The following is a 19,392-nucleotide window of genomic DNA, read 5'->3' as shown; positions in this document are numbered from 1 at the left end:
CCGTGTTGGTCGGTGGTTCAAGTCACAGGCTGAACGATAGATTTCATTTGTTATCGCCCGACCCCTGTTAGGAATCACACATTAAAAGGTAAGACGTCGTAATTCCTTAGCTCGCACAAGTTTTAACTTTTGAGGGTTGTCGTCCGTAGGGGTGCGACAGCTGGTTAACGGAGAAACATAAACATTTTTTTTTAACAAGTGAATATTCAAGATGGGTTCCAAAATTGATCAAAAATGTGGTTTGATGATTCTAAATTAACCACTATAGTTTTACTAAACTGAAAACTAGGGAACTAAACGTCAAAATACCAACCAATGATTTTATTTAAAGATGTTTCACATAGAGCTGTCTTTTTGTTTTGGTTCAGTCACTATCTATGGTTACGAGTACAGAACATGAACAACTGATCGTGACATTTGCTGTAACATTTGTCAAATTTTCAAATAAGAAGAAGAATTTAGTGTACTGAAGTGTGAAGTACTGAGTGAAGTAAATATCAACATACAATATTTTGACTTATGTTTCGTAAAGTTTAGGTTTTATCGAAAAGGAAATGTTTCCTCATCAGAAAAGTTGTTGAAATCTTATGGAATTGGCATTGTGTTCAAAGCTGTTCACTTTTCATATCTTTCGTTTCATTTGCTTCATTCTGCCCAATTTGGCATATGAGTCATACTTTGGAATAGCTATGGGTTTCTAAATATTCATTCCACACTGTGAAAATGTCTTCAAGAGACAAGGAATATGGAATATTTATTAAAAACGATTTACTCAAGTCTCAAAGAACGGTTCTGCAGGGGCAGATTGTAATAATCGACCATAAAGGAACAGATGGAAATCTTACAATAAGATGCTTGAAGGACAATGAAACATGGGAAACTACACCTTTTTATTGCTCACAGCAAAATATAGTACGCATCAGCGCCAAACTTTGGCCCTTCATAGCATCGATCACATCTCCAATTGAACGAATGAAACTTGCAAAAAACAAAGAGTTATGCGATTTGTTGAAAAATGTCTGCAAAGAAATGGTGGTTGGCTTCAGTGATACCAAAGATATTTACCTAGGGACTGTTAAGTATATAGGATCTGTGAAAGGTATGGGTTACTGCTACGGATTAGAATTGCATGTAAGTAACCAGAGAAAGATACTTTTCTTCTATTACTATACACATTTATTCACATATATTATTACAATATTATGGTGTATTTTGAGAAACATGATCGTTACAGATAGTTGATGAGATATTGGAATTTGTTTGACTAACATCCTTTCTTTTTCCTTCGGTAAACTTCTCATTTTGTCTTTGGAACACAAATTTGAAGCTACTGTAGGAAGGAATTTTGTATCATATATTATTTTAGCATTGTACTTAGTGAACAATGGAAATGGTCAAGTCTAATATCTGTTATCAAAAATATATACTGCATCTGTTATTTAATGATGACAAAGATATCTTAGAAAATATTTAAAATAGTAAATTGCAAATAGGTTTCCTAGTTGACTTGTGCACCAATGATGTAAAAATATAAATTGTAATTAACTGTATTAGCACAGGCCTTGTGTTCGTCCTACTTTTTGGTAGGAAAGTAAGAAAAGGTTCAACTTTCTGTAATGTTTCCCCACTTTGTTCTACTTTTTCACCAGAAACTGAAAGTTAACTAAGACTTAAAAATAATGGCAGTAAAAACAGCCCAGTCTCTTATTCTGTATATGAGTTGAAAATATCTTCCGATTTGACATTTGAATTTTAGCCACAGAACCTCTCGTTAGTTGAATTTCATCAAGAATTCTGTTAATTTTCATTTTTTGTTCTCATACTGAAAAATTATTCTGTTCAAAACTATTAAAAGTATTCATCATCTTGAATACAGGAATATTTTCGATTCTGAGAAATGTTTTAGTCATTGTTTAATTTTTTGTAAATATACTTTGAAAATCCTTTTACTTTTATAACTGAAGTGCCTAATTTTATAATTGACTCAACTGTACATTTCGATAACATCAAACATCATAAATCATGGAGCGTGATTACTGAGACAGAATTATACTTTTTTATCAGCAAGAATAAATATGGTAAAATACTTGGCTAACAAAATAGGTATCTAAATACTGCATGAAATTCTGAATATACGAGGTGTGTTGAAAAAATAAGGTGAATTTTGATTTTTTTCAAAAAATATTCATTAATTTAGCAATTTCTGTTTTGTCAAAAATGATGCTACCCAATCTAGAAAAACACCCCTCAATCCGTAAGAATGCATTTTATCTAGTACCTTTGTATTATCGACACAGTCGACACCAACAAACTAAACATGCCAAACAGCTGAAAATATGAACATATGTTCGAGACGAGTGTACCAACATAATAATAATAATACTTTATTTCCGTGTAGACAATATACATTGTAAAGGAATAGTCAATAAAAGCAATAAAAATAAAGATAAAAACATAGTATAAGAAACATACAAGTTGAAACAACACCTTAAAACTAAAATAATACCCTACTTATCTAATCTAAAAAATTCATTCAAAGAATAAAAACATTGTTCAATTAGAAAACTCTTTAAATTTCTCTTAAATATCACATAATTATGTTCTTCCCTTAAATGATCGGGCAGTTTGTTGAATATTTTTATTCCAATGTATTCTGGTGCAAATGAAGTTAGTCTTAGTCTTGCATATGGCACATGAAATCTATTTTTTGTTCTAGTGTCATAGTGATGAACATTTTTATTCATTTTGAAATGTGTTTTGTTTTTGAATATGTAGCTGCATATTTCAAATATATAAACAGATGTGAGTGTTATGATGTGATAATTTTTGAAAATTTGTCTGCAAGATTCTCTCCTTGAGACATTCGCAATACACCGTATAATGCGTTTTTGAGCAATGAATACGTCATGAGTCATGGATGACCCACCCCAGAAGCAGACACCATACCTCAGTCTTGAATCAACTTGAGCATAATAAATGCTCATTAGTTGAGTGGTAGTTAAAACTGTCCGCAGATTCATAAATAAAAATTTCATTGAATTAAGCTTAGAAATTAGATGCTGGCAATGAGCATTCCAGTTCAAGTTTTTATCAAGAAGAATACCCAGGAATTTAACACTTTTATTCGATTTTGAGTATGTCACATTATCAGCACTGAAACTGAAGTCTTCCATCCTATTTTGTCTATTATGAAAACGATTAATATTTGTTTTATCCGAATTAAAAAATAAATCATGATAATTGAAAAATTCTGATATATGTTCAACTGCAGAAGCACATTTGTCTTTCAATATTTCATCATCTGATGCCGAGATGATCATAGAAATGTCGTCGGCATAAGCTGTATAATGAACTTCAGGAACAACAGAGTCTATATTGTTTACATATAGAATAAAAAGGATTGGGCCCAGAATGGACCCTTGAGGTACTCCCATATCTACACTGAAAGGCTCAGAATTTATTCTCTGGATTTCATTTTTGACCGTACACTGGAGAGATACATATTGTCTTCTACCTTCAAGGAATGAGGATATCCAGTTGAGAGATGCACCTCTCAGTCCATATCTTTCCAATTTCAGTAAAAGTTTTTGATGATTGACGCAGTCGAATGCCCGACTCAAATCACAGAATATCGCTGCCGGGCATTCACCTGCCTCAATATATCTAATTACCTCATTATATAATGAAAAAATGGCATTATTAGTTGATTTTTCTGCACGAAAGCCATGCTGCGTGTTTGTTAATATTTTGTGAAGATTCAAAAATGAAGTAAGTCGATCCAAAAATGCATATTCGAATATCTTTGATAGTCCATATGGTACTGTTACTGGACGATAATTTTCCATTAAGTTCGGGTTGTTTTTCTTGAAAATGGGAGTTACTTTTCCGATTTTCATTTCTTGCGGAAAGACACCTTTTACAAATGACAGATTAATCAGATATGTTAATGGTTTTATTATCGTTGGAAGAATTAAAATATTTGAAAATCACTAATCGAAAGTACGTAGCCCGCGAAATTTGAACATTTACCTTATTTTTTGAACATACGTCAATTCTGTTTGAATCGTGCCAAGTAAAATTCACTTTGTGTATAAGACTAAGTTGATAGTTAGACATAGCTATGAACCGAAGGAGTGTCATCTGGAGGTTAGGATGAGATCATCAATTTAGGTATTGCATAATATTGTTCCCAATACTTTTTTCTATAGGGCACCATAGAGAATGTTGAGAGAATTACCTCTGCAGAAGGAAGTTAATTCGATACATGAATGGTGCATATTAAACAAGCCTCCACTGAATATTCAAAAATGTAAATTTATGAAATACACCCTCAAGCACAACAACATACAGTTTGACTACGCAATAAATGACGTCATATTAGAACAAAGCACAGAAACTAAAGATCTGGGCATCATATTCGATAAGAAACTTAGCTTCACGTCACAAATTGATCAAATCACATCTTCTGCAAAAAAATGCGTGGCCTTATCTTCAGGACGTGCAGCGACTTTCAAAACCAAGAATGTTTTATAAACACTTTTTAATGCATATGTCCGATCTCGTCTGGAATATGGCTCCCTAATCTGGTCACCTATATACAATGTGCTTATACAGCAACTCGAATCTTGTCAGAGAATCTTTATGAAATACAGGGCTTATAATCTGGATGGAGCTTACCCATCCCAAGGAATTGATAATAGAGTTTTGCTAAATAGATTTGCCCTATTATCCTTAGAAAACAGAAAAACATATTATGCCTGTATCTTCATATATAAATTGATTCATGGTTGACTGCCCAGATTTGTTATCTCAACTAGATTTTTACGTAGCGAGACGAAGTAATAGAAACGAAATATTTTTGCCTAGGATCAACGTGTTGATAAAATCCCCAGTTTATAACATCTGTAAAATTTATAATAATGAATCGAAGAGGTTTTTGTATTAAAGTGTATAATTTTTAAAATTCTTGCAAAGCGCTTTCGACTTTCGTCATTATCAGTGCTCACTTGTCAGGCAACAGGAAGTATCAAATTAAGTAAATTGCACATTTGTAATATTTGACTTATATAAAACAAAATAGGCTTATAGCCAAGAAAATACATTTTTGGATTGAGGCCATGTGGTTCAGTCAAATTTATAATAGTTTCTATTCAGAATGTGATTTTTTTTGTTGTTCCATTTGGACGCTTCAAGTATATAATTTGTAAAAAACTATTTTTTATGCAATTCTATTAGGATTCTACAGTATATGTTTTTTTTAATATTATATGAATGTATCACTGTTTGTATAATATACTACTTTATTACTCTGCTGATTTATATGCTATTCGTTATATTCCATTGTACTCATACTTAGTCATTGCTGTAAACTTAATTATATTTGTCTTGTAATCGGAATTACTCCTGTTAGACAATAAACCCTTTTTTTTTTGCTTTTGGCAGGTGAAATTTTAATAGATTGCACGACTGGAATTTTTTCAATTGAGTTTTAATGATTTCGATTTATTTGCAGCATTGTTATAATGACCACTTGTCTTTTGAAAATGATATCAAATATGTTTCCATTTGGCTCATTACTCAAAATTATAAAATTCATTGTTTTATCATCCAGATAGCGCAAAATTAACATCATCTTGAACGTTTTCTTTTCAGGACAAAAGAAAGAATAATTTTTGTAACGGTTCCTGTGCTGGCATTCAGTATTTTGAGTGCCCGCGTGGCTACGGGGTGTTTACTACAATAGAAAAGATTGTACCTAAGAACAATAATAGAATTAGTAGTGGCGTTGTCGATCCAACTGTATCATCTCAAAAAACAGATTTGGATCTCTGCCTCGAAAAGAATCTGTACAGTATGGTGAATGGTTCGAGCAATTCCAAACCAAAATATGAAGAGATCATCACAAAATATGGGGAGTATCCAAAACACTTCACAATGCCCAGCAAGAGTTGTTCATATATGAGAAACTCTTTATCTCTTCAAAATATGCTGGACATGGAAAACACAACCGTCAACACTAACAATGACTTCGACCAAAATACTGTCATTCAGCCTGATCGAACCTACCTCGTTTCGGACCATAAAAAAGTTAGAAACAAATCAGAAATGGATTTGATTGATGTTATTGGTGGTACATGGTCTGGATCGACCGATAAAGCTGGTTTGGAGTCGTTCTCGAATTTCAAGAAGAATCTAGACAAAAATGATAATGTAAAAGAAAAACACACGTTTTTTGATAACGGTACTATCAGCAGAAGAAATAAGAGTATGAATCCCATTTCACACCTCCTCGATGGGAACAGCATACCGAAGAAGAGCACTGCTAAATTTTATACTCATGATTTACCTGAAAGTAACACTCAAAAAATAACCAATGTTAAACCTGAGGTAGTCAAAAGTAAGTATTAGTTTTTGAGAAAGTAAGGTTTTGGCTTTCAACTTCTCCAAAAAATACGTGAAATCATGAATTTTTTGTTTGTTTTTCAAGTCACGACTTGAAAATTACTTTCAATAAATTTTTAGAGACAGTAATGTAACTATATAGTACTACATTGGCTGAAAAGTCTCGGGCCTGACACCTAGATGGCGTTAGTGTTCTTGCATTCACCGCTTTTTCAGTTAGTACTAACCTATAAAATAAAGCTGTTGGAATTTCATGATATTCTACTCATAAGTTTGTGAGTTATTGTGAGAAGAGTGACACTACTTTTGTTATTTTCAAAACAATGGATCAAAAACAATTTTGTGTTTCAGTTTTACACTTGATGGGAAAAAATACTGTTTTTGTCAAATGGAAATTTGTCGTGCTGCCTACGAGGGTGGTCCCAGAAGTATCAGGCCCAACAAAGAAAACAAAAAAATTTTGGAAAAACGTACTTATTTTTCAACATAATCTCCTTGCAGCTCTATACACTTCTCCAAACGATATTCAATAAGTTCGATTTCCTATAATAAGAACTGTCTTGCTCTCCTCAAAATAGCCATTAACTGCTAACATCACTTCTTCATCGTTGGAAAATCTTTGACCACTTAGCCATTTTTTCAAGTATGGGAACAGAAAATAATCCGAGGGGGCTAAATCTGGCGAATAGGGTGCATGAGGTAGCACAATTCAAATTTTAATTCGTTAATTTTGGTCATTGTGTTAATCGATTTGTGAGCTAGTGCGTTGTCACGATACAACATGTGTTTAGCCAAATGCGACCGTTTCTGCTTGATTTCGTCACTCTAACGTTGCAAAAAGTTCGCATAATACTCGCCGTTGATAGCTTTACCTTTTCCCACGTGCATCCCAAAAAACCGATGCCATGACCTTGTCTACAGACGAAACGGTCTTCGCCTTCTTTAGAGCTTCTCCCTTTTGTGTACACTGTTTCGATTGTTCTTTTGTCTCAGCTGTAAAGTGATGGACCCATGTTTCAACCATGGTTATGAAAGGACGCAAGAATTCTGCTTTGTTGCTGTGAAACTTAGCTAAACAATCAACTGAAACACCGCCACGACACTGTTTTAGCTCGAATGTGAGCAAACGCGGCACCCATCTTGCATACAGCTTTCTCATGTCCACATTTTCAGGTAATATATTATGTTCCGCACTTTTTGAAATGGCTACTAAGTGTGCTAGCTCGCGCACTTCCAGTCGACGATCATTCCGTACCGCTTTGTGGATTTTTTTCATGGTTTCTGAAGTCGTCACTTCATTTGGTCGACCACTGCAATGCTCGTCTTCACAGCTCGTTTGGCTTCATTTAAACTCTGCTAACCAATATTTTACTGTTGTAAACGAAGAAGCAGACTCGCTCAGAGTAGAATCCAGTTCAGCTTTTATATTGGATGTGGTTGGGCTGAGCTTTTCAAATGAAAGGATTGTACGACATTCTCCATTTTCACAAATTCACCGAAAACGTTCGCTATTGATGGCTGCAAAATGAATACTAACGACGCAGCGTCTTCAAACTTGAAACATATGCTTTATGAGTTGTGTACTTTCTAATACAGTGATATTTTTCAAACAACTACCGCCATCTGTAGGTCAGGCCGGGTACTTCTGAGACCCCCTCGGACAATAGCACTCAAAGTGAATCTCATTGTCTCTTAGAAATCAGAATCATTCATTCTCATTTATCCACTGTTATCACTCTTAGAAATCCTCAAAAAAGAACTCGTTGACTGAAAAACGTTTCCAGTGAATAAAACCAGATAGATGTTGCTTACCTTGGTGAATCACTCGTTTACAATCCATTTTATTTTTAACGAATCCCGGTAGGCACTTTTACTTGCATAACATTTTATTATAAATTCAGTTTTTTTTTTAAATAAATTTCGCGATGTTTCCGTAATCATCCCACTTCACAACCTACACTGTACCACTTCACTGTTTAAAAATAGAACAGGGAATTAGTTGGCCATACTAAACTTGCAGTCTTTTTTAGATTGCTATTTATATCTTAGTTGAAAATAAACTGCTTAAATCAGTGTCGATACTAGCCATTAGAAATTCGCGCATTTGCCTAGAAAATGTGTTGTTCTATTAGACTCTTAAAAAGTTCGTATGTTCTTGATTGTAACTTGATGATTTAGAAAAATGTATCAGAAAAATTATCTCAACCTATGTCTCAATTTGAACAAGAAAAATAAAAAAAACACCAAAATGAAAGACTTCAGCCGTAAAATGAACCATGATGTTATTTATGCTAACACCCAATATGAAGAAGAGGATATCATTAATAATATTCCACTGTCTGTCTTAGAAATTAACGAGAAAAACGAGCAGGCGGCGAGAGCTTCGACTTTCTACGTTACCGAAAAACCAAAGTACCACGATCCACAGCCTGGAACAACCAACGATTTAGTGATTGGTAGTTTAGTGGAAGTTTTGAATGACATTAGCGAGACTCCCATGTACGGTGTAATAAGGTGGATGGGAATCGAAGGCGGCACAAACTTTGTTCTGGTCGGTGTGGAATTGGAGGAGGAACACAACAATTTGCCTCTCACTTTGACTGACGGGACACACAACGGTGTGAGATTGTTTCGGTGTCTTGAGAATAGAGCTGTGTTCGTTCCTCTGGAGCAGTGTCATAAAGATTCCAGGTTTCAGGATGGCGTACCGACTCCAAGTGTAGAAGCTTCTGCCCATGAACATGTCGTAAGTTGAATACTTTTTACTGCATTTTTTGTCAAGTTAGTCTTTCAGACAGGAAAGATCCGACCTAAACATCAGTGTGCTTGGGACTTGTTTAATTTCAACGGGGCTCAACTGCATGTATGAAACCTTCTTCTAAGAGAACGATTGTTAACTAGTAACAGCCCCATCTCGTGAACTAAGCACCAATCATTTACCAGAACCTACTGTATAGGTAGTTGTGAGAGATAAATATTTGGGATTTTATTTCGAAATATTCATTTTCTAGTACATTGTATGTGCTTTGCAAGTCTCAAAATTCTACCACTAGACTCATTCTGGCCATAGAAACATAACAATGGGTGTACCACAAGGTTCCGTATTACGTCCTATTTTGTTCATTCTCTATGTAAACACCATTGACTCTATAATTGAAGACAATTTTTCATCAATTGTCTCTGCACCTGATACTACAATTTTAGAAAATAAATGATGTTGACGAGCATTAAATCAAGTATCCAGTTTTTTTAATGGGCACGATTTATTTTTCAACACAGATAAAACACAGGTTATTCGTATTCACAATGGCCAGAAAAAAATTGAAAGTCTCCAGTTCAATGTAAATAACATATCTTTAAAAAGTGATGGTGGTAGTGTTAAGTTTTTAGGTATTTATCTGAATGAATGCCTGAATTGGAATAGTCATTGCCATTATCTGATATCTATAATAATAATATGCTTTATTGCCCAAAGAACATTGGGTCTTATTGACAAAGCTGCAAATTTTCATCAGTAATCATAAACATATATACATATTCTTGTAGACAGTACTTTAAAAATTATAATATTTTAACTCTTGCATCAGTCTATATATTTAAAATGGATGTATGTGTGTTTAAGTCAAATTTTACATTAAATATCAGTATTTACCACCAGGATAAGAGAATCAAAAACAAGTTCCATGTGCCAATTGCAAAAGTAAAAGTGACTTCTTCTGGGCCAGAATACATCGGTCCAAAAATTTATAACAATCTTTCTGAATATTTGAAGGCTTCAAAGCAACTGTTTGATTAAAAAAAAACACAAAAAGCAAATCTCTCAGAAAGTTGTTATCATACATCAACAGAATTCTTAATAATTCTTAGGTCTGTACTCATTTTACTATCGCATCATTCAATTTCTATAATTAACTCTTAGTATATTTATTTTACTGTGTTGACAGTTTCTTATACAACTTTACATTGTCTTTATGGAAATAAAGTATTATTATTATTTTAGTTGGTATGATGAAAGGGTACTTTGAAGATTTCTGTATTCCGTATTCTCTTTTGATTCATATTCTAAGTAATAAGTTCAATAAGTTCCGGGAAATTATTTGTTGTTTACCTACTATTAGTTTTTTTTACTGATGTGATCTTTTTAGGATTGTCCTGTGATTCCCGGGGCAGTTGCTCCTCTGTGCATGCCAACAGAAGAAGACGTACGGGCAGTTTGTGGAAAATATCGAGGAATACAAGGTCATCACAACTCGTGTTATTTAGATGTTACCTTATTTTCGATGTTCACCTACACATCAGTATTTGACAGTTTACTCTTCAGACCAAAGGACTCTAATGATATTGACGACTATGATGAGGTTAGTGAAGATCCACTTTATTCCTAAACGTGAATATTCCCTCTTCGAAATGTTGGTATTTCCCAATAATTTTCTTTCGTGAAATGATGAGAAGTATCGTCAGTAGAGTGTAGATTGGTAAAATCGGCTATAAATTGAAATCACAAACACCCATTCAAAATGGGTGTTTATGAACAGAGGTATAGGGTCTTCCAGTAGGGACTTCCGAACATTGACAATTGATAATGGTAATGGCCATCTTATTGAAGCTACATCTTTCAAATTATTTATCATTTATTCATTCTACTTTGCCAAATCACCATGAGCGGATATATCTTTCAACAAAACATGCAAATAATAAAATTGTTTTATCAAGATGAGTGTTCTGTTCGGGTGTTATTTGTTTTCAATGTTCAGTATTAGATAAATGAAACTGTTTCAGGTCCAAAGAGTGTTGAAAGAAGAAATAGTAAATCCCCTGAGAAAAAACTTGTACGTTAGTGCGGACCATGTTATGAAACTTCGGCGACTCCTGGACAGGTTAAGTTCTGTCTCGGGTCTGACTAGTGAGGAAAAAGATCCGGAAGAATTTCTCAATTCTCTGCTAGCCCAAATTCTCAAGGCTGAGCCTTTCCTAAAACTGAATTCTGGGCAAGAAGCATTCCATTATCAGCTATTTGTGGAAAAAGATGCTGAACTAACCTTACCTTCCGTTCAACAACTGTTTGAGCAGAGTTTTCTAACAAGCAACATAAAATTGAAGGAAGTTCCGTCATGTCTTATCATTCAAATGCCCAGGTTCGGTAAAAATTATAAAATGTACCCGAGGATACTGCCATCGCAGTTATTGGATGTTACAGATATTATTGATGGTTGTAAGTATATTTTTTTTTATATCGGCAACTAAACAACTAAAAATGTTGTCTTTTGGTTGCTATTCTACAGCTGAAATAGTGTATCACCCCGTATTTGAAACTCACTTTAGGTATGGTATTTCATTTTGGGGTAGTTGAAGCAACTACCTATTCAACAACATATTCAAATTGCAAAACAGAGACTTGAGATATATGTGTTAAGGTAAATATAAGGAGCCATGTCAGCCACTATTTAAATTCCATTAAATATTAACAGCATATTCATTATATGTTTTGAAAATGGTATTAATTATAAAAAAAACATTCAGACAGGTTTGGCTCCCATCAAACATTCTACAATTATCGCCAGATCAGTGATATTAAACTTCCTCTTCATTCTACAACTTTGTACTTTAATACTATCGATTTTGGCACAGATGTCTGCATAATGAGCCATGGTGAAATAATTATCAATGCCGTACAGTCATGAATCTGGGGTCCTGCATTGTCAAATGCAAACCCAGCAAATGATGCGTATTTTTCAGAAAGAAAGTTTTTGATGAAAAGAATCTGGATTCAAAAAGAAAAGAACAAGAAAAAATGTGCTACCTAAACTATCAACGGGGCTAAGAACTGATCATTCTGTTGACACAAAAAAACAAATTTGGTTCTTGAACAGCTCTCTAGCTCTCAAATTCTGGCGATGAAATGAATTGTGTAGATGATCCCTAAATCCTTTTCAGATTCTCAATTTCACTTTGAGTGACGGAAAAATAGATCATAAATTATGAGCATAGTTTATTTCCTTTGTTCTTCAATTGATTTTGAACCTGTTAACGTCGCTTTAGACAAAGAAAGTCCAAACTTGTAACATCCACTAAACAACTTATGTAGTATTTTTTCAATATTTGTCATTTGTTCCAGCTCCAAGACAGTGTACCGTTTGTGGAAAACTCGCGAGATGTGAGTGTAGAGAATGTTTTGACAGTTGTAATAACGTTGGATTAGAGAGTACCGCCTACTGTATCGAATGCTTGAGGACTGTTCATAAACATGAACAAAGGAGGCACCACAGGCCCACCAAGCTTGATATTTCGTCTGAGTATTATACTTTGGAAGACGCTTATAGACCTCCGAGACTCTTTATGGAACTTTTTGCTGTGATTTGTATCGAAACCTCGCATTACGTGGCATTTGTCAAGTGTGGTGTTGGTCATGAAGCTCCTTGGTGTTTCTTCGACTCTATGGCTGATAGATTAGGTGAGTCACTATAATTGTTTCATATATTACTTTGTTTTTATATCTCTTCAAAACTATAATTTCTTACCAATTATGTAAATATCATGGCTGAACAAAGATCGGGTGATAGAGTACTATCCCTGATGGAAAGTACACAATTTTCGCACTGTAAATTTTATTGCAGTTGGACTAGTACCAGTCCAGCTGATGTTCGCCATCTTGGCTGTCCGCCACATTAGATTTAGAATGGCGTCATTTTATTTTTCATATGTTTTCCAGCAAACGTTTTTATTTGATACCTGTTTCATGGGAGTGCACAAAATACTAGTCCGCTATCTTGGACATTCCGCCATATTGTATTTATGAAACACATATGGAGGTGCACGAAAAAACAAGTCCGTAATCTTGGGAGTCAGCCATATTGGCTTTAGAGTGGCGTCTTGTTATTTTTCATATTTCGTCTAGTTCGTCGTATTGGATGTAGAATGCTGTCACTTAGTCACTTAGCTATGCAGCCAACTACTACTTCAAAATTCAGTTGCAAGATTTGGCCCGAACTAACATAAATACTTACATATATTCATACAAATTCACATACAGATGTTGCCAGTTAAATATAACCTTGTAAAAAAAACATTTTAACCCTTCCAGGTACATGAGGGTGAAATTTTATAAAAAGTTTGGTGACAAATTAGATACAAACAAAACTGTACAGATGAATTTTTTTAATTCTTAGATGTAATGTTGAATTTTTTAACATTATCATTTTATAGTGTAAGTCTCATTAAAGCAAAAATCTTGGCATGTAAATTCATAATTACAATATAGATATTGAAGGAGATATTGAAAACAAACCGACAGTGTAAATGCGCAGGGGATAATTAAACAAATATTAATACAAACGTACGAGGTCTGTTCAAAAAATAAGGTGAATGTTCAAATTTCGCGGCCTACTTACATTTGATTAGCGATTTTTTTTGTTGGTACACTCTTCTCGAACATATATTCACAGTTTCAGGTGTTTAGCATGTTTGGTTTGTTGGTGGGAGGCATACAAGTTAGAAATGTTTTGCATATTCGGCGATTTTCTGCTAACGAGAAAGCTTGATCAAAGAATTTGCATAAAATTTTACGTAAAAAATGGAATTAAGTGCTTAAAAACACTTGAAATGTTGACAGTGGCATACGGTGATTGTACTCTGAGTCAGAGTCAATGTTATGCTCACTGTTTTCAAATATCGTGGTGTAGTGTATCACGACTTCTTGTCACAGGGTCGTACGGTTAATAAGGAGTATTATCTTGAAGTTATATGCCGCCTACGAGAAGCAATACGAAGAAAACGTGCGGTATTTTGGAAAAATACCGTAATCATGCATCAGCCACCATATTCACCAGACTTGCCCCTTTGCGACTTTTTCCTGTTTCAAAGATATTGAAGATACCCATGAAAGGACGGCGTTTTGCGACGATTGAGGAGATAAAAACCGAATTGCCCGAGAGAGCTCAAGGACATACCAGTCAGAACTGTTTCGAGGATTGGAAAAAATGCCACTATATCTGAGGGGGACTACTTTGAAGGGGACAAAATAGAAACTGATGAATAAATAAATATTTGTTGAGAAAAATGAAAATTCACTTTTTTTTTTTTAAACAGACCTCTTACATACAAATAATAATTACTTCAATAAATGTAAAACAAGTCAGTATTTTGAAAAATATATTCGTAGGTGAAAAAAATGGTTTCAACATACCCGAAATGGTGGCATGTCCAGATATTTCCCGCTGGTTGTCTGACGAAAGGATGTGTAGGCAGTTACACGAAGAATTTCCAGTAGATCGACATTTACCGGAGCATGCCCGTCGATTGCTTTGTGATGCCTATATTTGTATGTATCAAAGCTCTGATGTGATGATGTATAGATAAGAGAAATACTTAAATTGTGATGATTCGTTATGATCGTCAGCCTGGCTTTATAAAAATTGATCGGGTGAGATTTGGAAGCGAAAGGGATTTTTTTAATCACCATAATTCTTTTGCGACGACATATTTGCTTCTCACCATCAAAAAACTTAATTATATCATGTGAAATCACATTCAATAAATTCAATTACCATAATGGTTGAGGTCAAGATAATTAAAATTTATTATGTTTCGTTATCATTGTATGAATCAATAGTTTATGTAAATATTCCATGTTGTGTAGTAAATCAATGTATCAGTCATGTTTGATTTGGAAAATGTCATTATCCAGGTGTCTTTTTATGATAAAATATGCACTTATTTTTAACCAAACCTTCCAATATTTATCAACTGAAAATAAACATTCTTCAAGTCAAATAACTTTTCTTCAAACAAAATAATAACTTCCATCAACTCCAACCAGTGGCAATGTAACAGAACCATTCAGGACTATTAGATGTTTGCTGCCGATAAAATTGAAGTTAGCTGAATTTGTTATTTGTGGAGAACAACCCCCTTATAGAACTTTTTTCTAGAACCTGTTAATTTGGTTTTGGCTCAGTAAGTATAAAATGATGTTGCACAAGTTGAAATGGAAAAGTATAAAAGGAACACTTTATTGTGAAGTTTTTGTGAAATTTTCACTACACAGTTGAACAACAATACAAATTTTTTGGGGGTGCCTATTCTGTGTATAGACACGCCCTATACTGTATAGATACGCCTTCATGTCTATACTGTGTATAGACACGCCTTTACTGTGTATAGGCACGCCTACACTGTTCAGAGACACGCCTATACTGTGTATAGTCATGCCCATACTGTGCATAGACACGCCCATATCGTGTACAGACACGCCCATACTTTGTATAAACACGCACTATACGGTGTATAGACACGCACTATACCGTATATAGACATGCCTTCACATTGTATAGATACGCCCATACTGTGTATAAACACGCACTATATAGTGTATAGACACGTCCTATACTATATATAGACACGTCTGAAAAAGCTATTGTATAAAGTGCATTATCAAATATCGGTCGAATCCATCACATAGGGAAAATATGATACTGTTATATTTTACCATTTTGTCCATGTATTAAGATATATTGAACATCTGAATGAAAAGTTTACTTTAAAAAAATACTTTTTCAAGATGTAGTTTGCATGCTCTTTGAAGGTTGGTTCATAGTCAACTACAGTTCTGTATTGTTAGCAGACAGATTGAGTCATTTCCACCAATAGGGGAATTACCCACAAGCTTAATCTGAAAGCTTCTATACTCTTCATCAATATCTGCGATCCTTAAGTTCTTCACTATATTGTGAAATTTTCACTACACAGTTGAACAACACTTGTTTTGCTATATAATTTTTTTGGGCGTGTCTATACTGTGTATAGACACGCCCTATGCTGTATAGACACGCCTTCATGCCTATACTGTATATAGACACACCTATAATGTGTATAGACACGCCTTTACTATGTATAGGCACGCCTACACTGTTCAGAGACACGCCTGTAATGTATATAGACACTCATTTTACTGTGAATAGGCATGCCTTCAAGCGTGTATGGACACGCCTATACTGTGTATAGTCATGCTTATACTGTGTACAGTCATGCCCATACTGTGTATAGACACGTCCATAATGTGCATAAACACGCACTATACGGTGTATAGACACGTCTATACGGTGTATAGACACGTACTATACTGTGTAGAGACATGCCTATACAGTGTATAGATACACCTATACTGTGTATAAACACGCACTATACGGTGTAGACACGCCTATACAGTGTTTAGACACGCACTATACTGTGTAGAGACATGCCTATAAAGTGTATAGATACGCCTATACTGTGTATAAACTCGCACTATATGTTCTATAGACACGTCCTATACTATATATAGACACGTCTGAAGAAGCTATTGTATAACGAAACTCGTGTTGAGTTTTTGTAAAACTGTAATAAAATCTCACAATAAAGTGTTTCTTGAATATGTTATGGAATTTTATCAAGTATCGTTTGAATCCATCACATAGGGAAAGTATGATACTGTTTTATTTTACCATTTTGTCCATGTATTAAGATATATTGAACATCTGAATGAAAAGTTTACTTTGAAAGAAATACTTTTTCAAGATGTAGTTTGCATGCTTTTTAAAGGTTGGTTCATAGTCAACTATAGTTCTGTATTGTTAGCAGACAGATTGAGTCATTTCCACCAATAGGGGAATTAACCACAAGCTTAATCTGAAAGCTTCTATACTCTTCATTAATATCTGCGATGCTTCAGTTCTGATTGTATTGAAAATTTATTCAGATCAAAATTCGTAAGAATACTGCTCAGTTATGTAATACAACTGAGTTACTATCCGAGGAAGAAATATTATTTGCATATTGGTAAATTTGCAACTTTTTCAGTACATGCAATAATATGAAAACATTTTTATTGTCATATGACATATTTTTGACAAAAATATGGCTATACACTTTACCTTTATATTTTCAAATCCATCTTGAAGATATGTGCAGGAAGATGTTCAGATTATTAAACACTCAAAGTGTGTATCTCCAAAAGTTAACAGTAATTCAAGTTTCATTATTGCCACTGGTAATTTTAAAATATTTCATTGTAAAATCTCGAAATATTCATCTCTCCCAGCTACCTACATCTTAGGTTCTAGTAAATGCCTGCCGGAAAACAACTACTTCCCCAGCTAATATCACGCTGCATATTGAATTATATCCGGAGATAGAGCTGTAACTAGTTAACTATCTCTTGGACGAAGGTTTCACATATGCGTTCCAGCCGCGTTGAAATTAATCGAGTCCCAGAGTGTGTAGGTGCTCTACTTGAATAATTTTAGAATGGTCCTGCTGCTAGATGAACGAGAAACATCTGCGAGACTAACCTGTTTCGAGGTATCTTGTATAAATGTCTGTCGGATATAATTCAATATCCAGCGTGGCATTAGCAGGGGAAGTAGTTGTTTTCCTGCAGGCATTTACTAGAAACTACTGTGTAGGTAGTTGGGAGAGATGAATATTTTGAGATTGATGTCAAATACTCTGAATGTCCAACAAACTAAATTTTATTTTGATATTGCTTTGTATTTTTATGAGCTTGCATTATTTGATTCAGATGTACAAGAATTACATGTATTCAAGGAAACCCACAAGGACATTTGTTTAAAAATATTACATGCCTTGTCTATAAATATCAATTATTGGAACAACAAATCAACTTGAAGAATACAAAATCCTGTAATTATATAAGTGAAGTATAAAGATGGTTCACTGCGAAATGAATTTAATCATCATGAAATGATGTGATATAAATATTCCTAATTCAAATACTGAACAGTTTATTCTGTGAATATTGCAAGATATAAACATATATATATATATAGATGCAGCTTGTAATTTGATTTATTATAGGTAATTTGTTATAGAAAATGTAGAGTTTCTAATAATTTCAGAAAATGCCCATAAATATGTGTCTTATATCATCCCTACAAAGCATGTTTCTTACTTTACAAGCTGCTACTTTGAAGTTATTTATGAAAAAATTGTGTCGGTTAAAAAAATAAATTATATTTACATTATTATTATGGTAAGCTTACTCGAAAACGAATTAGATTAGAAACAAGAGAAATTTTCAGTCTTTTTTTTTGGTTGAATAGAGTAATTTATAAAAATATATAAATTTTTTGGCCATGTGTATTGCAAAAATGTTGTTTTCACTCTCTGAAAATTTAAAATCGTGTTTCCTTTCTACAAAATGCCTTCAATGTTTTCAGTTATTCAATTGTGCAAGATTTTTATACATATGTAAGGTTGTGGCAGATATTTTGAAAAAACAGACTGATTATTTCATAAGAAAGTTTTAGTCACCTTGCAAGCTATTGTTGAAAATTTATTTATTGATAGTTTTAATTTTATTTGTACATCCGTTAGAGATTGCTGAAAGTTTATTTTAAAAATTTTCAACAGCGTTTTCAAACGCTTTTTTATATTTGAATTTTATATAAGTTATACATTTTAGTTGGAAAATGTTTTATGACTGTTGAAAGCTAAACGTTAATCAGTATTTTTAATGTTAATCATTGTATATAAATATATGATAAATGTTTATGATTTATTTCACACAGATAATTAAATGAAACGGTACCAAACTAGTGAACTGATTTTCCATTTTACACAATACCGTTTGTACGACGTTTCGATTGTTAGTCATGCTATTAGTCATTTGAATCATTATAACTATTACTACCTGACAAATTTCTACGTGATGAATTCATTGCCTAAACTATTTACCTATCTAGGCTATCATTTAACCTACTTTCAAGATCTGCCCTAATTACCAATTTTCTTATTGAAAACTAAATTTAATAAAGGGGAACTATTCAAATCTATTTTATTGTTGAGCAGTAATCTCAAGTTCCTACATCTATTGATTTCGAAACACTCCAAAAGGTTGAGTTTTGAGACTTTCTCATCCAAATGCAATACGATATAATCATGATTCAACTCAGCGGAAAGATGATTGGCAAATGTTGAATTGGTCTTTCCCTTCAA

At 33.8% G+C, this 19,392-nt stretch overlaps 2 protein-coding genes across 3 annotated transcripts in view; one reads left to right on the top strand and one right to left on the bottom strand.

Moving 5' to 3' along the window:
• LOC111503050 (probable phosphorylase b kinase regulatory subunit beta) overlaps nucleotides 1-8,380 on the bottom strand; it is a 25,740-nt gene extending 17,360 nt beyond the window's left edge. For both annotated transcript variants that reach the window (XM_023157248.2, XM_023157249.2), the window contains exon 1: nucleotides 8,215-8,380. The gene's annotated coding sequence lies outside the window, so the exon portion shown is untranslated. The remainder of the gene's footprint in view (nucleotides 1-8,214) is intronic.
• Nucleotides 446-19,392, top strand: CYLD (ubiquitin carboxyl-terminal hydrolase CYLD). The gene is made up of 7 exons (XM_023157251.2): nucleotides 446-1,131; nucleotides 5,653-6,397; nucleotides 8,751-9,148; nucleotides 10,548-10,760; nucleotides 11,182-11,614; nucleotides 12,518-12,853; nucleotides 14,561-19,392. The coding sequence occupies exons 1-7, from the start codon at nucleotides 724-726 to the stop codon at nucleotides 14,755-14,757; spliced, it is 2,730 nt and encodes a 909-aa protein (XP_023013019.1). The 5' UTR covers nucleotides 446-723; the 3' UTR covers nucleotides 14,758-19,392.

The sequence above is a fragment of the Leptinotarsa decemlineata genome, unplaced genomic scaffold (genome assembly GCF_025532065.1).
Source record: "Leptinotarsa decemlineata unplaced genomic scaffold, Ldec_3_MD MMD2_tig00000882_RagTag_RagTag, whole genome shotgun sequence".
NCBI classification, from domain to species: domain Eukaryota; kingdom Metazoa; phylum Arthropoda; class Insecta; order Coleoptera; family Chrysomelidae; genus Leptinotarsa; species Leptinotarsa decemlineata.
The sequence above is the reverse complement of the archived record's forward strand: the minus strand, read 5'-3'. Positions and strand labels throughout refer to the sequence as shown.

Excerpts from the sequence above, each read along its gene's own strand:
- CYLD (XM_023157251.2), top strand. The coding sequence starts at position 724 with ATGTCTTCAAGAGACAAGGAATATGGAATATTTATTAAAAACGATTTA. Across the intron at positions 9,149-10,547 it reads CTTCTGCCCATGAACATGTC|GATTGTCCTGTGATTCCCGG; the intron begins GTAAGTTGAATA and ends TGATCTTTTTAG. Across the intron at positions 12,854-14,560 it reads CTCTATGGCTGATAGATTAG|GTGAAAAAAATGGTTTCAAC; the intron begins GTGAGTCACTAT and ends ATATATTCGTAG.